This window comes from Carcharhinus amblyrhynchos, chromosome 8 (assembly GCF_965287045.1).
Source record: "Carcharhinus amblyrhynchos chromosome 8, sCarAmb.v2.hapA, whole genome shotgun sequence".
NCBI classification, from domain to species: Eukaryota; Metazoa; Chordata; class Chondrichthyes; order Carcharhiniformes; family Carcharhinidae; genus Carcharhinus; species Carcharhinus amblyrhynchos.
In genome coordinates this window covers 83544691-83561483 of record NC_137331.1, presented here as the reverse complement: position 1 = coordinate 83561483, position 16793 = coordinate 83544691, and the positions used below count along the sequence as shown (strand labels likewise).

The following is a 16793-nucleotide window of genomic DNA, read 5'->3' as shown; positions in this document are numbered from 1 at the left end:
CTACCTACCTTATTTTCAGGAACATGTTAGTATTATCCAATATGTAATCACATGGTGGGATCAAGCGAGGTGCTATAGCAGTGCCTGTAGTGATATCAACTAAATGTAAAAGAGGAAGCTGAGGTGGAAAACCAAATTGTATTCTAAACAAAGACTTAGCTTTTTGACTGGAATCTCACTGAGGGAGCTGGGATTACTAAGACCTTAATCCTGAGTAAGCCACGATTACAGTGACAATCGCATTTGCTTTTTTTAAACTAAATCAGAAAAATGCCTTTCAGGTTGTTTGTGTTGCTACAATAAACACATTGCCACAAAATGTTTCGTAAACTGTGGTTCAGGAAAATTACACCAAAACAGGAAGAGCCAAAAGACATTCAAAAGACTGGACTTCAGCTGGAATCAAAGGGGCAGGTTAGTTAACAACTAATTGGTTTTCCTCTTGGGTTCTGTCATTATTAGTGCATGAATGCCTTATAGGTCTGTTCCCCCATGTTTGTTTTTTGTTGTTTGTAGGAACCTGAGACATGTGGAAATGACTCCAGGAATACTGAGGAAAAGGATACAGAGGCCTCAATAGCTCTCACGATCACTCATGAGCAAGGTCTGGATTGAGCTATAGATACTGTGCACTGTTAAAGCACTATCCTCAATGTTGTTAATACACTTGGGACCGAAATAATGTAAGAATTAGGTAAAAATCATTGCTATGTATGGCCTTTCAGCTTAGTACTACATTTGTTAAAATTCATAAAATACTGAATTTTAAACATGGAGATAGTGGGATAAATGTCCACAGACTGTTGCCAGTTTTAGCCCTTTGATATAGTTGTAAGTAAAAAAGATTAATGAAATCTTTGAACATAGAGGGACCTGGAGACTAAATTAACAAAATAATGAATCTGTTTAAAAATATGAGGAAAGCCTTAATTCAAAAAAATCCACATTACACGATTTCACCACTCTTTTCTTACCCTACCACAACACAAACGTGAATTAGGACTTGTAACTTAAATCTGTTTCAACACCAGTAGAAGTGTCACAGTGATTAACCAAGTTCCTGGCGCTCACTCATACGTGCAGAATGGTTTATATTAATAACAAAGTTAACCTTTCACAGTCTCTTTGATCTTCACCCTTAGCGAGTGTGGATTTGGTCCCGGAGAGGTAGGTACCAGTCTTGGTACCTACTTCCATCATAATGCAGATTGGTCACCATCCTGTTCCATATGCTTTATTAAAGGTATTTTACACTGATAATACCATTCTTTTTAAACAGTACAGCACTGTACAGGCCCTTTGTCCGAAACCAAGATCAAGCTATCCCACTCCCTATCATTCTGGTGTGCCCCATGTGCCTATCCAATAACTGCTTGAAAGTTCATAATGTGTCTGACTCCACTATCACAGCAGGCACACTCCTTTACTCTCTGAGTAAAGAACCTACCTCGGACATCCATCCTATATCTCCCACCATGAACCTTATAGTTATGCCCCCTGGTAACAGCTACATCCACCTGAAGAAATAGTCTCTGAATGTCCACTCTATCTATCCGTCTCATCATCTTATAAACTTCTATTAAGTCGCCTCTCATCCTTCTCCGCTCTAAAGGGAAAAGCCCTAGCTCCCTCAGCCTTTCCTCATAAGATCTATTGAGGAATGCTTTAATTCAAAAAAAATTCACATTACACGATTTTGCCACTCTTTTCTTACCCTACCACAACACAAATATGAATTAGGACTTGTAACTTAAATCTGTTTCAACACCAGTAGAAGTGTCACAGCGATTAACCAGCTAGTGAGGTGACCAGAACTGCACACAATATTCCAAATGTGGTCTCACCAAAGTCCTGTACAGTTGCAGCATAACTCCACTGCTCTTAAACTCAAATCTCCTGTTAATAAATGCTAACATAAATACTATAGACCTTCTTCACGGCTCTATCCACTTGAGTAACAACCTTCAGAGAGATCAGTGGATATGAACCCCAAGATCTCTCTGTTCCTCCACATTCCTCAGAACCCTGCTGTTGACCCTGTAATCCGCATTCAAATTTGTCCTACCAAAATGAATCACCTCGCAATTAATATACGTAACTATTTCACCATTTCATTTTATGGCCGCCATTTGATGTTTCTTCAGCATCTAGAATTTTCTGAAGGATGTGAACCAAATTTTGCGAAGAATTGAAGGAGTAATGTGCTATTTTAATGATATGTTTATTTCAGCTCTAACCAGGCAAACCTATGACGACAGACGGAAAGAGGCGCTCAAGTGTTTGGAAAAGAATTGAGTTCAGATGAAGAGACACAGATATGAAATATTTAGAGTTTTGTGTAGAACACAGTTTGGAACTGTGTACAATTTTGGTCAGCCAATTATAAAAAGGATATTATTAAATTAGAAAGAGTGCAGAAAAGATTTACTAGGATGCTACCGGAACTTGATAGTTTGAGTTATAAGGAGCGGCTGGATAGACTGGGACTTCTTCCTCTGAAGCGTAGAAGGCTGAGGGGTGATCTTATAGAAATCTATAAAATAATGTGGGGTATAGATCAGCTAGATAGTTAATATCTTTTCTCAAAGGTAGGGGAGTCTAAAACTATAGGGCATAGGTTTAAGCTGAGAGGGGAGAGACACAAAAGGGTCCAGAGGGGCAATTTTTTCACACAGAGGGTGGTGATTGTCTGGAACAAGCAGCCAGAGGTAGTAATGGAGGCAGGTACAATTTTATCTTTTAAGAAGCATTTAGACAGTTACATGGGTAAGATGGGTATAGAGGGATATGGGTCAAATGCAGGCAATTGGGACTAGCTTAGGGGTTTAAAAGAAAGGGCAGTGGGGACAAGTCGGGCCGAAGGACCTGTTTCCATGCTGTAAACCTCTATGACTCTATGATTCTATGATTCTATGTTTCAAAACTTTGTACAGCACTTGAGTCACAGGGTAGACAAGATGGATTACATCCATCTTACCATGTGGAAGGTTCAAGAAATAATAACTGCATCATATCCTCACAGCATTTCTAAGCTCAGCTATTTTTTGGCTCCAGTGAATTAATGCAGTAACTTCAGAAGAAGGAGTTTTCGAAAGAATCGAATTAGACTCTTGAATCAGATAGAGAGGATACAAGTCAATTGTCAATAGTTACTCCAACATAAGTTGTGCCAAAATCTAGTTCTAATTCGAGTCTGAATCAAACAAATATGTCTGATGAAGTGAAATATTTAAGTGTAAGTCTAAATCTAAATCAATCTTTGTTGGAGAAAAGTCAGTCCAAGATGAGTCATAGTCTTACCCAGTTGACATTGTCCCTTGCTTCTACTCACCCACGCACAGATTCACACATCCATTCACTCAAACACTGAGAAACTTGGGACCTTTAAACTACTTAAAAGAATATGGCGACTAGTCCTGTTAAAAAGGTCACATGACTTCTGTGCCGCTTCGGTGCTGAGGGAGTTCTTCAGAATCCTCCATTGGAATCAGAACCTTTTCAACAAATGCAAGTATTTGGGTCTTTTTTATTGTTTGATCAGAATCAGAGACATTGAGCAGGATCTCCACCCCACGACCCCCCGCCCCCTGCCCCATGGCATGTTTTGTGGTGGTGGGAGGCAATGCGCCATTTGCTGACAGTTTGACCTTATGGTCCCACCATTATCAACAAGGTTTCTCAATGAACGTACCTCTAACCTTTTGCAATTCGTACACTACGACAACCAGATCCCTCTGTATTTCAGAGCTCACTATTTAAGTAACATGCTTCTTTTATATGGCACAAATGTTATTTACCACTTAGCCCAAGCAGAACATTATCTTGGGTCTCGCTTCATATGGGCAAAGAATTGAGAAGTTGGAAATGGTGCTGAGCGATGTGCAAACAACAATATTTATTTACATATCTGATAACATGTTTGTGGATGTCTATCATCTCAGTCACAGGGAATCGTTGCAGGAGTTCCTTTGGGTTGTGTCCTATATTTGGCTGCTTCATCAATGATCTTCCCAACAACATTGTTGGAAAACCCCAATAAGACTAGGCAGAGTCAATTTGGTTTTGTGAAAGGGAGGTCATCTTTGAAAAATTTGTCAGAGTTCTTTGAGGATGTAACAGCAGGGAGGATAAAAGTGAATCCATAGAGGTAGCGTATGTGGACTTCCAAAAGTTATTTACTAAGTTGCTACCTAATAGGTTACTGCACAAGATAAGAACTCATGCTATTAGGGATGATATGACAGCATGGATAGATGATTGGTTAACTACAGGGAACAGAGTCTGAATTAATTGCTAATTTTCAGATTGACAAGTGAGTGGAAGGATCGGTCCTGGACTATTTACGACTTATATTAATGATTTGGATAAAGGGATGATTTGGATATTAGCCAAATTTGCTGATGATACAAAGATAGGTAGGAAAGCAAGATGTGGGAAGGATACAAAGAGACTGCAAAGGGATATAGCTCGGTTCAGTGAATGGGGAAAAATTTGGCATTTGGAGTACAATGTGGGAGAATAAGATATTGTCCACTTTGGCAGGAATGAATGAAAAGCTGAACATCATTTAAATGGAGAGACAACACAGAATGCTACAGTACAGTATTAAAAATCAATAATTATGGTATGAACCTACATGTGTAATTTCATGTACATTGCAGTATAAATTTTAATCTGGTGATCTGATGTCCTAGTACAAAATGTTAGCATGCAAGTGCAGCAATTAATTTGGAAGGCAAATGGAAGGTTGGCCTTCATTGCAAAGAGGGGCGGAATTTGAAGTAGGGAAGTCATTCTATTTTGTATGGCTATACGCTGTATTGATGAGATTTGAGAATGTAGTTAAGAGTCTACAGACGAGTGAAGGAGCAGAGAGAGAGATAAGATTTTACCTGTTAAAAACCTGTTTAAATAAGTTTAAAGCACTTTATTCTTTGTAGAACTGTTTAAAGCATTTATTTTATTGTATTTACTGCTTTAAGAATTCTGAGGGAATGGTTAGAAGGAGTTGTGGGCCAACAGCTTTAAATCAGCGCCAGGTTTAAAAGGAGGCCTGGTGTAGACAGCGGGCAGCGTCTGAGCGGGCAGTGGAGTGAGAGGGAAGTAGAGTGAGCATTTAGGGCTTAATATCAAAAGGGCTGGAGAGAAAAAGGGCCAGGTGGTGGAAATTTTCAACATTACTACAGTGAATAATGGAGGGGCATGTGATGTGTGGTTTCTGTATGACGTGGGAACTGGTGGACCCCAGGGTCCTCCCCAGTGACCATGTCTGCAGTAAGTGCAGGTTGCTGGAGGAGCTCCAGCTCAAGGTAGATGAGCTGGCCTCTGAGCTACAGACACTGAGGCTCATCGAGGGGAGAGAGGGTGCCATTGTCAATGGGGTGCAAGTGACATCCACCCCCCCGGACTGGCTAACTCTAAGGGTCAGGAACAAGAGGGGGCTGCTGGGAGGAGGAAGGGGGGTGGAGAGAGGAGGAAGGAGGGAGGGGAGAGGAGGAAGGAGGGTGGGGAGAGGAGGAAGGAGGGTGGGGGGAGGAGGAAGGAGGGTGGGGAGAGGAGGCCTCAGACTCTCAAGCTGCATAACAGGTTTGAGGTTCTTGCTTCCAGTCTGGATGAGGACGAGGGAGGTGAGGTCGGTGAGCAGACAGCACACGGTACAGTGAATCAGCAGGACATAGGCAAAGAGAAGGGGAAAAGGAACGTAGTTGTAATTGGGGATAGTGGGGTGAAGGGTATTGACACTGTCCTTTGTCACAATGACAAAGTGCACAGAAGGTGTGTTGTCTGCCTGGTGCTCGGGTCCGGGATGTCACATCTGGGCTGCAGAGGAACCTGGAATGGGAGGGTGAGAATCTGGTCGTTGTGGTTCATGTGGGTGCTGACAACGTAGGCAAAATGCAAAACGAGGATCTGGGGAGGGAGTATGAAAAGATGGGAATGGAATTAAAAAGTAGAACCGACAAGGTGGTCATCTCTGGGCTACTGCCTGAACCGGGTGCAGACGGGCGTAGGGTTGATAGGATTAAGGAAGTGAATGGGTGGCTCAGGGATTGGTGTGGGAGGAATGGGTTTGAATTTATGGGGCATTGGCACCAGTATTGGGGTAGGTGGGACCTGTTCGGGTGGGATGGGGTTGGTCTGAACCGTGCTGGGACCAGAGTCCTGGCGAATCGAATAAAGAGGACTGTAGACAGGGCTTTAAACTAATTAGGGGGGGGGAGGGTGCGAGGGTAGGTGACGTTACGGGGTCTAAAGTTAAGGAGACGGTACAGGTAAGGATAGAGGCCGAGGATGTCCCAATAATAGAGGGAGTAGGGGGCGTGAGTATGGTTGGCGGCATTCCAGCAAATAAGGTCCAGGTGAAGGCTGGGATGAAGGCGCTTTATCTGAATGCGCGAAGCATTAGGAATAAAGTGGATGAGTTGGTGGCGCAGATCGACACAAATGGATATGATCTGGTGGCCATTACAGAGACGTGGCTGCAAGGTGACAGGGACTGGGAGCTGCATGTCCAGGGATATCAAGTGTTTAGGAAGGATAGGCGGGAGGGAAAAGCGGGGGGCGTAGCTCTGCTGATTAAGGATAGCATCACGGTGGTAGCAAGGGATGATATTGGAGCCAAGGAGCAGAAGGTGGAATCGTTGTGGGTAGAGATTAGGAACAGCAAAGGGAGGAAGACGCTGGTGGGTGTCGTCTATAGGCCCCCAAATAATGATCTGGAGGTGGGGCGGGCTGTTAACGCGCAAATAAGTGCGGCGTGCAGGAATGGGACGGCCATAGTTATGGGGGATTTCAATCTGCACATTGATTGGTCGACCCATGTTGGACGCGGTGGGCTCGAGGAGGAGTTCTTGGAATGCTGCCGGGATAGTTTCCTGGAACAGTGTGTGTTGGAGCCGACGAGGGAGCGAGCTATCTTGGATCTGGTGCTATGTAATGAGGAGGGTAGAATTAGGGAACTTGCGGTGAAAGATCCTCTTGGGGAGAGTGATCATTGTATGGTGGAGTTTCTGCTGCAGATGGAAGAGGAGAAAGTGGGTTCCCGGACGCACGTCCTTTGTTTGAACAGAGGGGAGTACGGTAGGATGAGAGAAGAATTGGTGAATGTGGACTGGGGGAGCGCGTTGGAAGGTAGGTCTGCTGAGGAGCAGTGGAGGATCTTTAAGGAGATCTTTCTTGGTGCTCAGCAGAAATTTATTCCGATGGTCAAAAAGGAATGTAGGAGGAGAGGTAATCAGCCGTGGATAACGAAGGAGTTGAAGGAAAGTGTTAAATTAAAAGCGGAGGCGTTTAGAGTAGCTAAGAGTAGTGGGCGAGAAGAGGATTGGGAGAGGTTTAAATGTCAACAAAGATTGACAAAGAAGTTGATAAAGAAGGGTAGGAGAAACTATGAAGCTCGGCTAGCGCTTAATATAAAAAAGGATAGCAAGAGTTTTTATAAATATATAAAAAGGAAGAGGCTGGCTAGGGTGAACGTTGGTCCCTTAGAGGATGAGAAGGGGGACTTAGTGGTAGGGGATGGGGAAATGGCTGAGGTCTTGAATAACTTTTTTGTTTCGGTCTTCACGGAGGAGGACGTGAATAATTTGCCGGGTGTTAGAGATGGAAAGGTGGTAGGACTGGAGGGTCTTAATGACATTACTGTTACTAGAGAGGTGGTGCTAGACAGACTGGAGGGGGGGCTGATTGTGGACAAGTCCCCAGGACCGGATGGAATGCATCCAAGGGTCCTGAAAGAAATGGCGGAGGTGATAGTGGATGCCTTGGTGGTTATTTTCCAGACGTCGCTGGATTCCAGGGAAGTGCCGGAAGATTGGAAAGCGGCTAATGTTACGCCGTTGTTTAAGAAGGGTGCCAGGCAAAAGGCGGGGAATTATAGGCCTGTTAGTTTAACGTCTGTTGTAGGTAAAATGTTAGAATCCGTCATCAAGGAGGAAATAGCGAGGCATCTTGAGGGGAACTGCTTGATAGAGCAGACGCAGCACGGTTTTGTTGAAGGGAAGTCGTGTCTGACAAATTTACTGGAGTTCTATGAGGATGTGTCTAGGGCGGTGGATAGAGGAGAGCCGGTGGATATGGTATTTCTTGATTTTCAGAAGGCGTTTGACAAGGTACCTCACAAGAGGTTATTGCAGAAGGTCAGGGGGCATGGAGTTGGGGGTAGGGTGTTAGCATGGATAGAGGATTGGTTGTCAAATAGGAGGCAGAGAGTGGGGGTCAACGGGTGCTATTCGGATTGGCGGATGGTGACTAGTGGAGTGCCCCAGGGGTCGGTGCTGGGGCCTTAGCTTTTTACCATTTATATAGATGATCTGGAGGAGGGAACCGAGTGCAGGGTGTCGAAATTTGCTGATGACACCAAAATTGGTGGAAAGGCAAATTGTGCAGAGGGTGGTGAGAGTCTACAGAAGGATCTAGATAGGCTGGGCGAATGGGCCAGGAAATGGCAAATGGAATTTAATGTTGGCAAGTGCGAGGTGGTCCACTTTGGTAGGAATAATGGTAGGAAGGATTATTACTTACGTGGAGAAAAACTGCAGCAGGTGACGGTGCAGAGGGACCTCGGGGTCCTTGTGCATGAGTCGCAAAAGCCCAACTTGCAGGTGCAACAGATGGTCAGGAAGACGAATGGGATGCTGGCCTTCATCGCGAGGGGGATTGAATATAAAAGTAGGGAGGTCTTGCTGCGGCTGTATAGGGCATTGGTGAGGCCGCAGCTGGAGTACTGTGTGCAGTTTTGGGCGCCGTACTTACGCAAGGATATTTTGGCCTTGGAGGGAGTGCAGAGGAGGTTTACTAGGCTGATGCCGGAGTTGAGGGGGTTGAGCTATGAGGAGAGGCTGAATAAATTAGGCTTGTACTCGTTAGAGTTTAGTAGAATGAGGGGAGATCTCATTGAGACGTATAAGATGATGAATGGGATGGATAGGATAGAGGTGGAGAGACTCTTCCCGCTCAGAGAGGGTAGTAGGACTAGGGGGCACAGCCTCAAGATAAAAGGGGGGCGGTTTAGAACGGAGTTGAGGAGGAACTTCTTCACTCAAAGGGTGGTGAATCTCTGGAATTCTCTGCCCGTTGAAGTGGTGGAGGCTGCCTTGCTAAATATTTTTAAGACACGGGTTGATGGGTTTTTGATAAGCGAGGGGATTAAGGGTTATGGGGAGAGGGCGGGAATGTGGAACTGAGCCACGACAGATCAGCCATGATCTTATTGAATGGCGAGGCAGGCTCGAAGGGCTAGCTGGCCTACTCCTGCTCCTATTTCTTATGTTCTTATGTTCTTATGTTGCTGTGGATTGCAGAAAGGAGATCAATCGGCCCACTGTATCTACACCAGCTTTCCAAATGTGCAATTTATTTAGTGCCATTTTCCAACCATTTGCTCTGTAGCATTGCAGAGTCTTCCTTTCCAGACTACAGTCTAATTCCTTCATGAATGCCTTGGTTGAACCTACCTCCACCACGCCCTCAGTCTATACATTCCAGACCATTATCACTTGCTGCATGAAAAAGCTTCCCCTCAATTCACTTTTGCATCTTTTGCCAATTACTTTAGATTTGTGCCTCTCATTATCAATCCTTTCTCCCTATCTATGCTGTCCAAATCTCACATGAAATTTGTTAATTGATCCTGGCTCACTGCTTTAATATGAATGTTCTCTGCTTGAACATGAGGTGGTTGTGTCTCATGTAGGCCAGACCACATAAGGATGGCTGACTTTCTCCCCTAAAGTGCATTAATGAGCCGGATGACTTTATAACCACAATCCACTAGTTTTATGAAGTGTGAACTAATTGAGTTTACAATCTCCAGTTGGCAATGGTACGATTTGAATCAATGTCTCTGATGCTTTAACTTGGAAAATTAGTACCATACTATCTGAGGAGTGGCGCTCTTGTGCCTTTCGAATATTGCATTAATCCTCTCATCCCACTTGTAGTTCAAGTTCAGGCTTGTGTATCACAATCAAAGCATAATCTCAAGTTCATTTTCTCCTACGTAATTCAGAGTACCGTGGCACAATGTCGCTTCACAGCTGCTGCTCCAGTTTCAATCAATGAATTCAGTGCTAACACAGGATTCCATTTTTGACCTTGCTGCTTGTATAGCTTAGCTACTGATGGCTGAAATTGGTTGAACATTCAAAGAAGACCCTCATTATTTATTCGGTTTCTGTAAAGGATGTCTGGTTTCTGTCTTTACTTCTGGAATTGGCATCAAACATCATTGTTTTGTAGCCACGCACTTTATTACAACCATTTCTTTTTCTGTCCTTATTTCACCCTCCCCTGGTATGCTTATTGAAGGATTTATCTTACAACATTGCCCCTAGAGAGGAAACCATGCAATTAATAGCACATTTACTGTGTGGAACCACTCTGGAACAAGAGCAGGTGCTGCTTATAACCCCAGCTGTTGGTATATTTAATACTTCAACTTCTGCAAGACCGAGAAGCACTGACAGCTTTCTAAAGCCTCTTTAAAATTAGGATTTACAATGTAGTGTTCATGAAATTCCACATATAGTTTCATTTTATAGTTATCGATTTTTAAATACTTGTTCAAAAATAACTAAAGGGAAGTGAGGTGCATTCTGATCAGAATATGTGTAACAAAAATGCCATTGGATTTCAAGTTGTTCAGTGAATTTAGTAAGTGACTAAAGCACTAGTAGCTGGCGTCAGCAGGTAGTATTATTTAACCAATGGAATTATAACATGGTTCTCTATGTCACCAAAAACATTCTGAAACGTAATGTCTCGGGTGACAGGGAGACAGGGAGTCTCAGGTTGAGTCTTACTGGGTGCAAGCTGTCATATATCACACCTGACAACTTTCTGCTTCTAAAGATTTGGATAGAAAGGAACGAGAGAAAGGTCTGACAGAGAGAGAAAGGTCTCAGAGTCCAGCCTCCTGAACTATCTGGATCCACTGCAGTTTGCCTGCCGCCACAACAGATCTGCAGTAGACGCCATCTCCCTGGTCCTGCACACAACCCTGGAACGCCTAGATAACAAGGACACATGTCAGACTCCTATTTATTGACTACAGCTCAGCCTTCAACACTATTATTCCCATGAAACTCATCTACAAACTTAATGCCATCTCCTTCTGTAACTGGATCATGAACTTCCTAACTCACAAACCACGATCAGAAGCATAGGCAGCAATACCTCCTACATGATCACCCTCAACACCGGTGCCCCACAAGGCTGCGTTCTCAGCCCTCTATGGTACTCCTTATACATCTATGACTGCGTGGCCAAATTCCCCTCCAATTCAATTTTCAAGTTTCTGACAACACCATCGTAGAGGGTCCAATCTCAAACCATGATGTGACAGAGTATAGGAATGAGAAAGAGAATCTGGTGAACTGGTGCGCCAACAATAAACTCTCCCTCAATGTCAACAAAAGAGATCATCATCGACTTCAGGAAGCATAAAGGAGAGCATGCCTCAGTCTACATCAATGAGAATGAAGTAGAAAGGGTTGAGAGCTTCAAGTCTTTAGGTATCCAGATCACTAACAACCTGTCCTGGTTCCCCTATGCCAACACTATACTTAAGAAAGCCCACCAACTTTCTCAGGAGACTAAGGAAATTTGGCATGTCAGCTATGGCTCTCACCAATTTTTACAGATGCATCATAGAAAGCAGTTTTCTGGTTATATCACGGCTTGCTATGGCTCCTGCTGTGCCCAAGACCACAAGGAACTACAAGAGGTTGTGAATGTAGCCCAATCCATCATGCAAACCAGCCTCCCATCCATTGACTCTGTCTACACTTCCTGCTGCCTCGGCAAAGCAGCCAGCATAACTAAGGACCCCATGCACCCTGGATATTCTCTCTTCCATCTTCTGCCATCGGGAAAAAGATACAGAAGTCTGAGGTCACGTACCAACTGACTCAAGAACAGCTTCTTCCCTGCTGCTGTCAGACTTTTGAATGGATTTGCCTCGCATTAAGTTGATCTTTCTCTACATCCTAACTATGACTGTAACACTACATTCTGCACTCTCTCATTTCATTCTCTAAGAACGAGACACTTTGTCTGTATAGCACACATGAAACACTACCTTTCACTGTATATTAATACATGTGACAATAATAAATCAAATCAAATCAAATCAAACAAAGGCTACAGCTAGTGTGGTCACCAGCAAAAGGACAGTTGAGAGTTCTCTAGAAGTTTGTGGGCAGAACATGAAAGGGAGGGCTGTCTCTGGTCAAAGAAATACATTCCATGGAAATCTAGAGACTTGAGAAGATTTGCCCTGATTAAACCAGGAGGAGAAACCACCAAAATAGATCTTACTCCTCACAGTCATTTAGGAAATTCTCCAAAAAACTGAGGAAAATGCTTTTTGACCGTCAGTAAAAGTTATGACTTGGCAAAATAGGGACATGTGAACCCACTGGAAGCTGACAGTGGTGTGGACAGTTTCCTATAAAGATTGTAATCCTATGGAGAGAATGTTGTAACATATGTGTATTCAACATGAGGTCCTCTGTTCAGGTTGAAGCATTTTATTTCTTTAGTTTACAGTATTAGTTGATTACTGGAATACTGGAATTTGAAGTATCATGTGCAGTTTTTGTCTCCATGTTTCAAAAAGGATATACTTGCACTGGAGGTGATAAAATGGAATTTCATTAAGTTGATCCCTGGGATGCAGGACTGAGTAAATTGGAATTATGTTCTCTGGGGTTTAGGAAAACAAGAGGAGATCTCAGTGAAACGTACAAGATTTTGAAGGGGTTTGATAAGGTGGATGCCAAGAGATATTTTTGCTGGTCGAGGAACCTAAAATGCAGGGGCTCGGTCTCAGGATAAGAGACCGATCATTTAGGACTGAGATGAGGAGTAATTGCTTCACTCAAAACATTGTGAATCTTGGAATTCTCTATCCCAGAGGATTTTGGATGCTCAACAATTGAACTTACCTAAGGCTGAGACAGGCAGATTATTGATCTGTCAGGAACTCAAGGGATATTGGGAGCAGACAGGAATGTGGAGTTGAAACCCAAGATCAGCCATGATCAAAGTGATTGACAGAGCAGGTTTGATGGGTCATATAGTCTATTCCTGCTCCTGTTATTTGTGTGTGTTCTTGTGTATCAGGTAATATTTTGTCATATTGCTTTTAGTTGGTTTGCTGCAATAAAAGCCTTAAAACCTGAATACCTGCCACGCAATTCTTTTAATTTGTTTACTGGGAATTCAAACCTCTTGTTTAAAATTAATGGTCACTGTGGAGATCTTAACAGTATTCATATTTGTAGGTAGAGAATTACATGTTTTAATTGAAACAAACGATTTTTAATACTACCCAATTGGTTATTTTTCAAATTATAGAAGTTACAAATGCAAAGGCCTTTGGTTTAATGCACAAAATAATATTTTAACAGCATCATTTACCCAGGATCCTCCTTGTTGGAAAAGTACTGAAGAACTGAAGTCAGAGACAGCAGATAAATCTCCCCCCAAGCAGGGGCATGAATCAAACACACATATAGAGTTGGAATCAAATGATGAAGAAGTTGGATTTAAGTAAGTAGTATTCAGTTATAACAATTTATACCTTGATGTGCACAAGTGTTTGAGTTAAAAGACCATAAAACATAGGAGCAGAATTAGGCCGTTCAGCCCATCGAGTCTGCTCCACCATTCAACCATGGCTGATATTTTTCTCATCCCCATTCCCCTGCCTTTTCCCCAAAACCCCTGACCCCCTTATTAATCAAGAATCTATCTATCTCTGCCTTAAAGGCACTCAATGACCTGGCCTCCACAACCTTCTGCGGCAAAGAATTCCACAAATTCAGCACTCTCTGGCTGAAAAAATTCCTCCTTGTGTCTATTTTAAAGGATCATCCCTTTAGCCTGAGGTTGTGCCCTCTGGTTCTAGTTTTTCCTATTTGTGGAAACATTCTCTCCACATCCACTCTATCCAGGCCTCGCAGTATCCTGTAAGTTTCAATAAGATCCCCTCTCATCCTTCGAAATTCCAATGAAAACAAATCCAGAGTCTTCAACCGTTCCTCATACAACAAGCTTTTCATTCCACATTAAAATGAGTTCATATTAAAATGATCTTAATCTTTAAAATGTTAAATTCAATATAGTGTGAGACCAGATAAACTGAAACAAAAAATTAATATTCCTCACTTTGATCATAAATATAAAAGAAAAGATAATTTTGATATGGTAATGGAAAGAGCGATTTTGTTCTGCGTCATGACTAATTAAATGCAGGTTAAGAGTTTACTGGAAAATAAACAATACTTTGACAGTGATGAAATGTTCCAGGTTGCTATCACTTGCATTGAATACTCAAAGCTCACCCCTGTCCTTGGACGTAAGATTTAAGGACTGTCTGGATCGAATAAACCAGCTGAATTTAAACGTAAACATGGGTTCTGATTTTCATTTACTGGATATTCAGATTTGAATTGCTTTGTAACATGATAGATTTTAGTGGGAGCTTTAAGTGCTATCTGTTGCAACAGCTGTCCCTGTACTTACAGATTATGTTGTGGATGAAGATGAAAATAATCCTAACTGGGAAATTCAGAAAAGTCCCAGTAGACTTCTGGTGGTTTGGTTCAGACTCAAACATTTCTTCAGAGCATCAGCTACATTTTCTTTTGCGTTGCTGAGGGAACTAACCAGACTATCATTGAGTGTTTGTGTAAAATCAAAAAGAGATTTTGTTTTCATCTGATTGTACAACTTCATGGCATAAACTATCCTCCAAATATTGGGTCCTATTTAATAATTTCTGTATGCTGATTGTAATCTTAGTGCCAGCTTCTTCAAGTCTGCATTGTCATCTGAGTAGATGAATTATTTTGCTTGGCAGCATGTAGCAATGCATGTACCACTATAAAAAGTTTGGCAGTTGCGTGTGAACATATCAATTAGGAGCAGCAATATGCAATTCATTCCTTCGAGTCCCCATTGCCATTCCATAAGACCTTGGCTGAACTGATTATAATCTCAACTCCTGATAACCTTTCAGAAAATCATAGTATGAAATTTTCCCGTCCTGCTAGCCACAGGGATTGTGGCAGGCGGGACCAGAAAATCCTGCCCTTAGAATCCATATAATGCAGAAAGAGGCAATTCAGATCTTCAAGTCTGAACTGCCTCTTCAAGAGAGCCCAGCTAGACCCATCCCATCCCCATGCAGTTAACCCACTAATCTTCCTAACCTACACATCATAGAATCCCTTCAGTACAGAAGGAGGCCATTCAACCCATCGAGTCTGCACCGACAACAATCCCCACCCTATTCTCATAACTCCACATATTGACCCTGCTAATTCCCCCGAGACTAGGATCAATTTAGCATGGCCGATCAACCCAACCTGCACATCCCCAGACCGCGGGACGAAACGGGAGCACCCAGAGAATGTGCAGACTCCGTACAGACAGCGACCCAAGCCAGGCACTGAACCCAGATCCCCAGCACTGTGAGGCAACAGCACCAACCTCTGTGCTAACGTGAGAAGATATTTGGACAGGTGACCAAATGCTTGGCAAAGAGGCAGATTTTAACCCCTTAAGAAGGAAGAAGATTGAGGAAGCAAAGAAATGGAGAGAAAGTGAATAGAAATTTCTAAAATACAAGATTTTGCTAAGAGCGGCACTGTAGGTTAGCACTGCTGCCTCACAGCTCCAGGGGCCCTCACTCGACTTCCGGCCCGGGCAACCATCCACGTAGCGTCCACACGCCACTTCCCCACCGCCCCCCCCACATGGGCGGGCCTCCCCTGGGTGCCTTGGCCCCCAGCCCCACACTCCAAAGATGCGTGGGCCAGGTGGATTAGCCGCGCTAAACTGTCCCTTAGTGCCCAAAGATGTGCAGGTTAGGTGGATTGGCCATGCTAAATTGTGCTTTAGTGTCCAAAGATGTGTGGGTTCAGTGGACTGGCCATGCTAAACTGTCCCCTAGCATCCAAAATTGTGCAGGCCATGCAGATCGGCCACACCAAACCGCACCCCAGTGTCCAAAGACACACGGGCCAAATGGACCAGCGGCTACAAATTGCCCCCCAGTATCCCAAAATGTGCAGGCCAGATAGACCAGCCACCCTAAACATGTGGTCATTTCGGGGACAGAGTGGGGAGAGGGGCCTGGGCAAGACATCACATCAGAGAGTCTGCACAGATCCACTGGGCCGAACGGCCACTCTCTGCACTGTAGGGATTCTATGCTAGACTGGGAGCCATGTCCATCAGCAAGAACTGACGGAGATGGAATCGTTAAAGTGTCATCCCACGGATCACTGCTGGGGATTGTCACAGGGAAATGGCCACTCCTATGAAAAAAGCAGGGTGTTTGAAACTATACCAGCAAGGGTGAAAGTCTTTGGAGAGATAGGGAGAAAAATCAAGACTTGCATTTTGGAATTTTTTTCAAAACAGGGTGACACCAATCCCAAGAATGCCGACCTCCATTTTGCTCCTCTTTAGCTCCCTTGTGTCTAATCAAATCTCACATTTCTCCACCTTTGGGCTTCCCAATTTCTTCTTGCATTTCGTCAATGACATACCATAGGATCGAAACTGGGCAAGTTAAGACAAAGAAAAACCACACAAATAAGTCACTGCAGTTGGACCGTACAATATTCGGTTATGAAGCGTTTCTCTTGGGTCTTTCTTTCCAAAAAGCAGTCTCAGCAACACACCAGGTTAAAGTCCCAACAGGTTTTTTGGGATCACGAGCTTTTGGAGCACTGCTCCTTCATCTGGCAAGTCCAACATTATTTGTGAATAGCATGAGC

The 16793-nt window shown here is 43.4% G+C and overlaps 1 protein-coding gene across 1 annotated transcript in view; it reads left to right on the top strand.

Moving 5' to 3' along the window:
• The first annotated feature begins 318 nt into the window (after positions 1–318).
• LOC145346381 (cyclic nucleotide-gated channel beta-3-like) overlaps positions 319–16793 on the top strand; it is a 122248-nt gene continuing 105773 nt past the window's right edge. Inside the window, exons 1-3 of the mRNA XM_080193541.1 lie at positions 319–414; positions 517–604; positions 13413–13554. Coding sequence (XP_080049667.1) covers positions 319–414; positions 517–604; positions 13413–13554 — 326 coding nt within the window. The remainder of the gene's footprint in view (positions 415–516; positions 605–13412; positions 13555–16793) is intronic.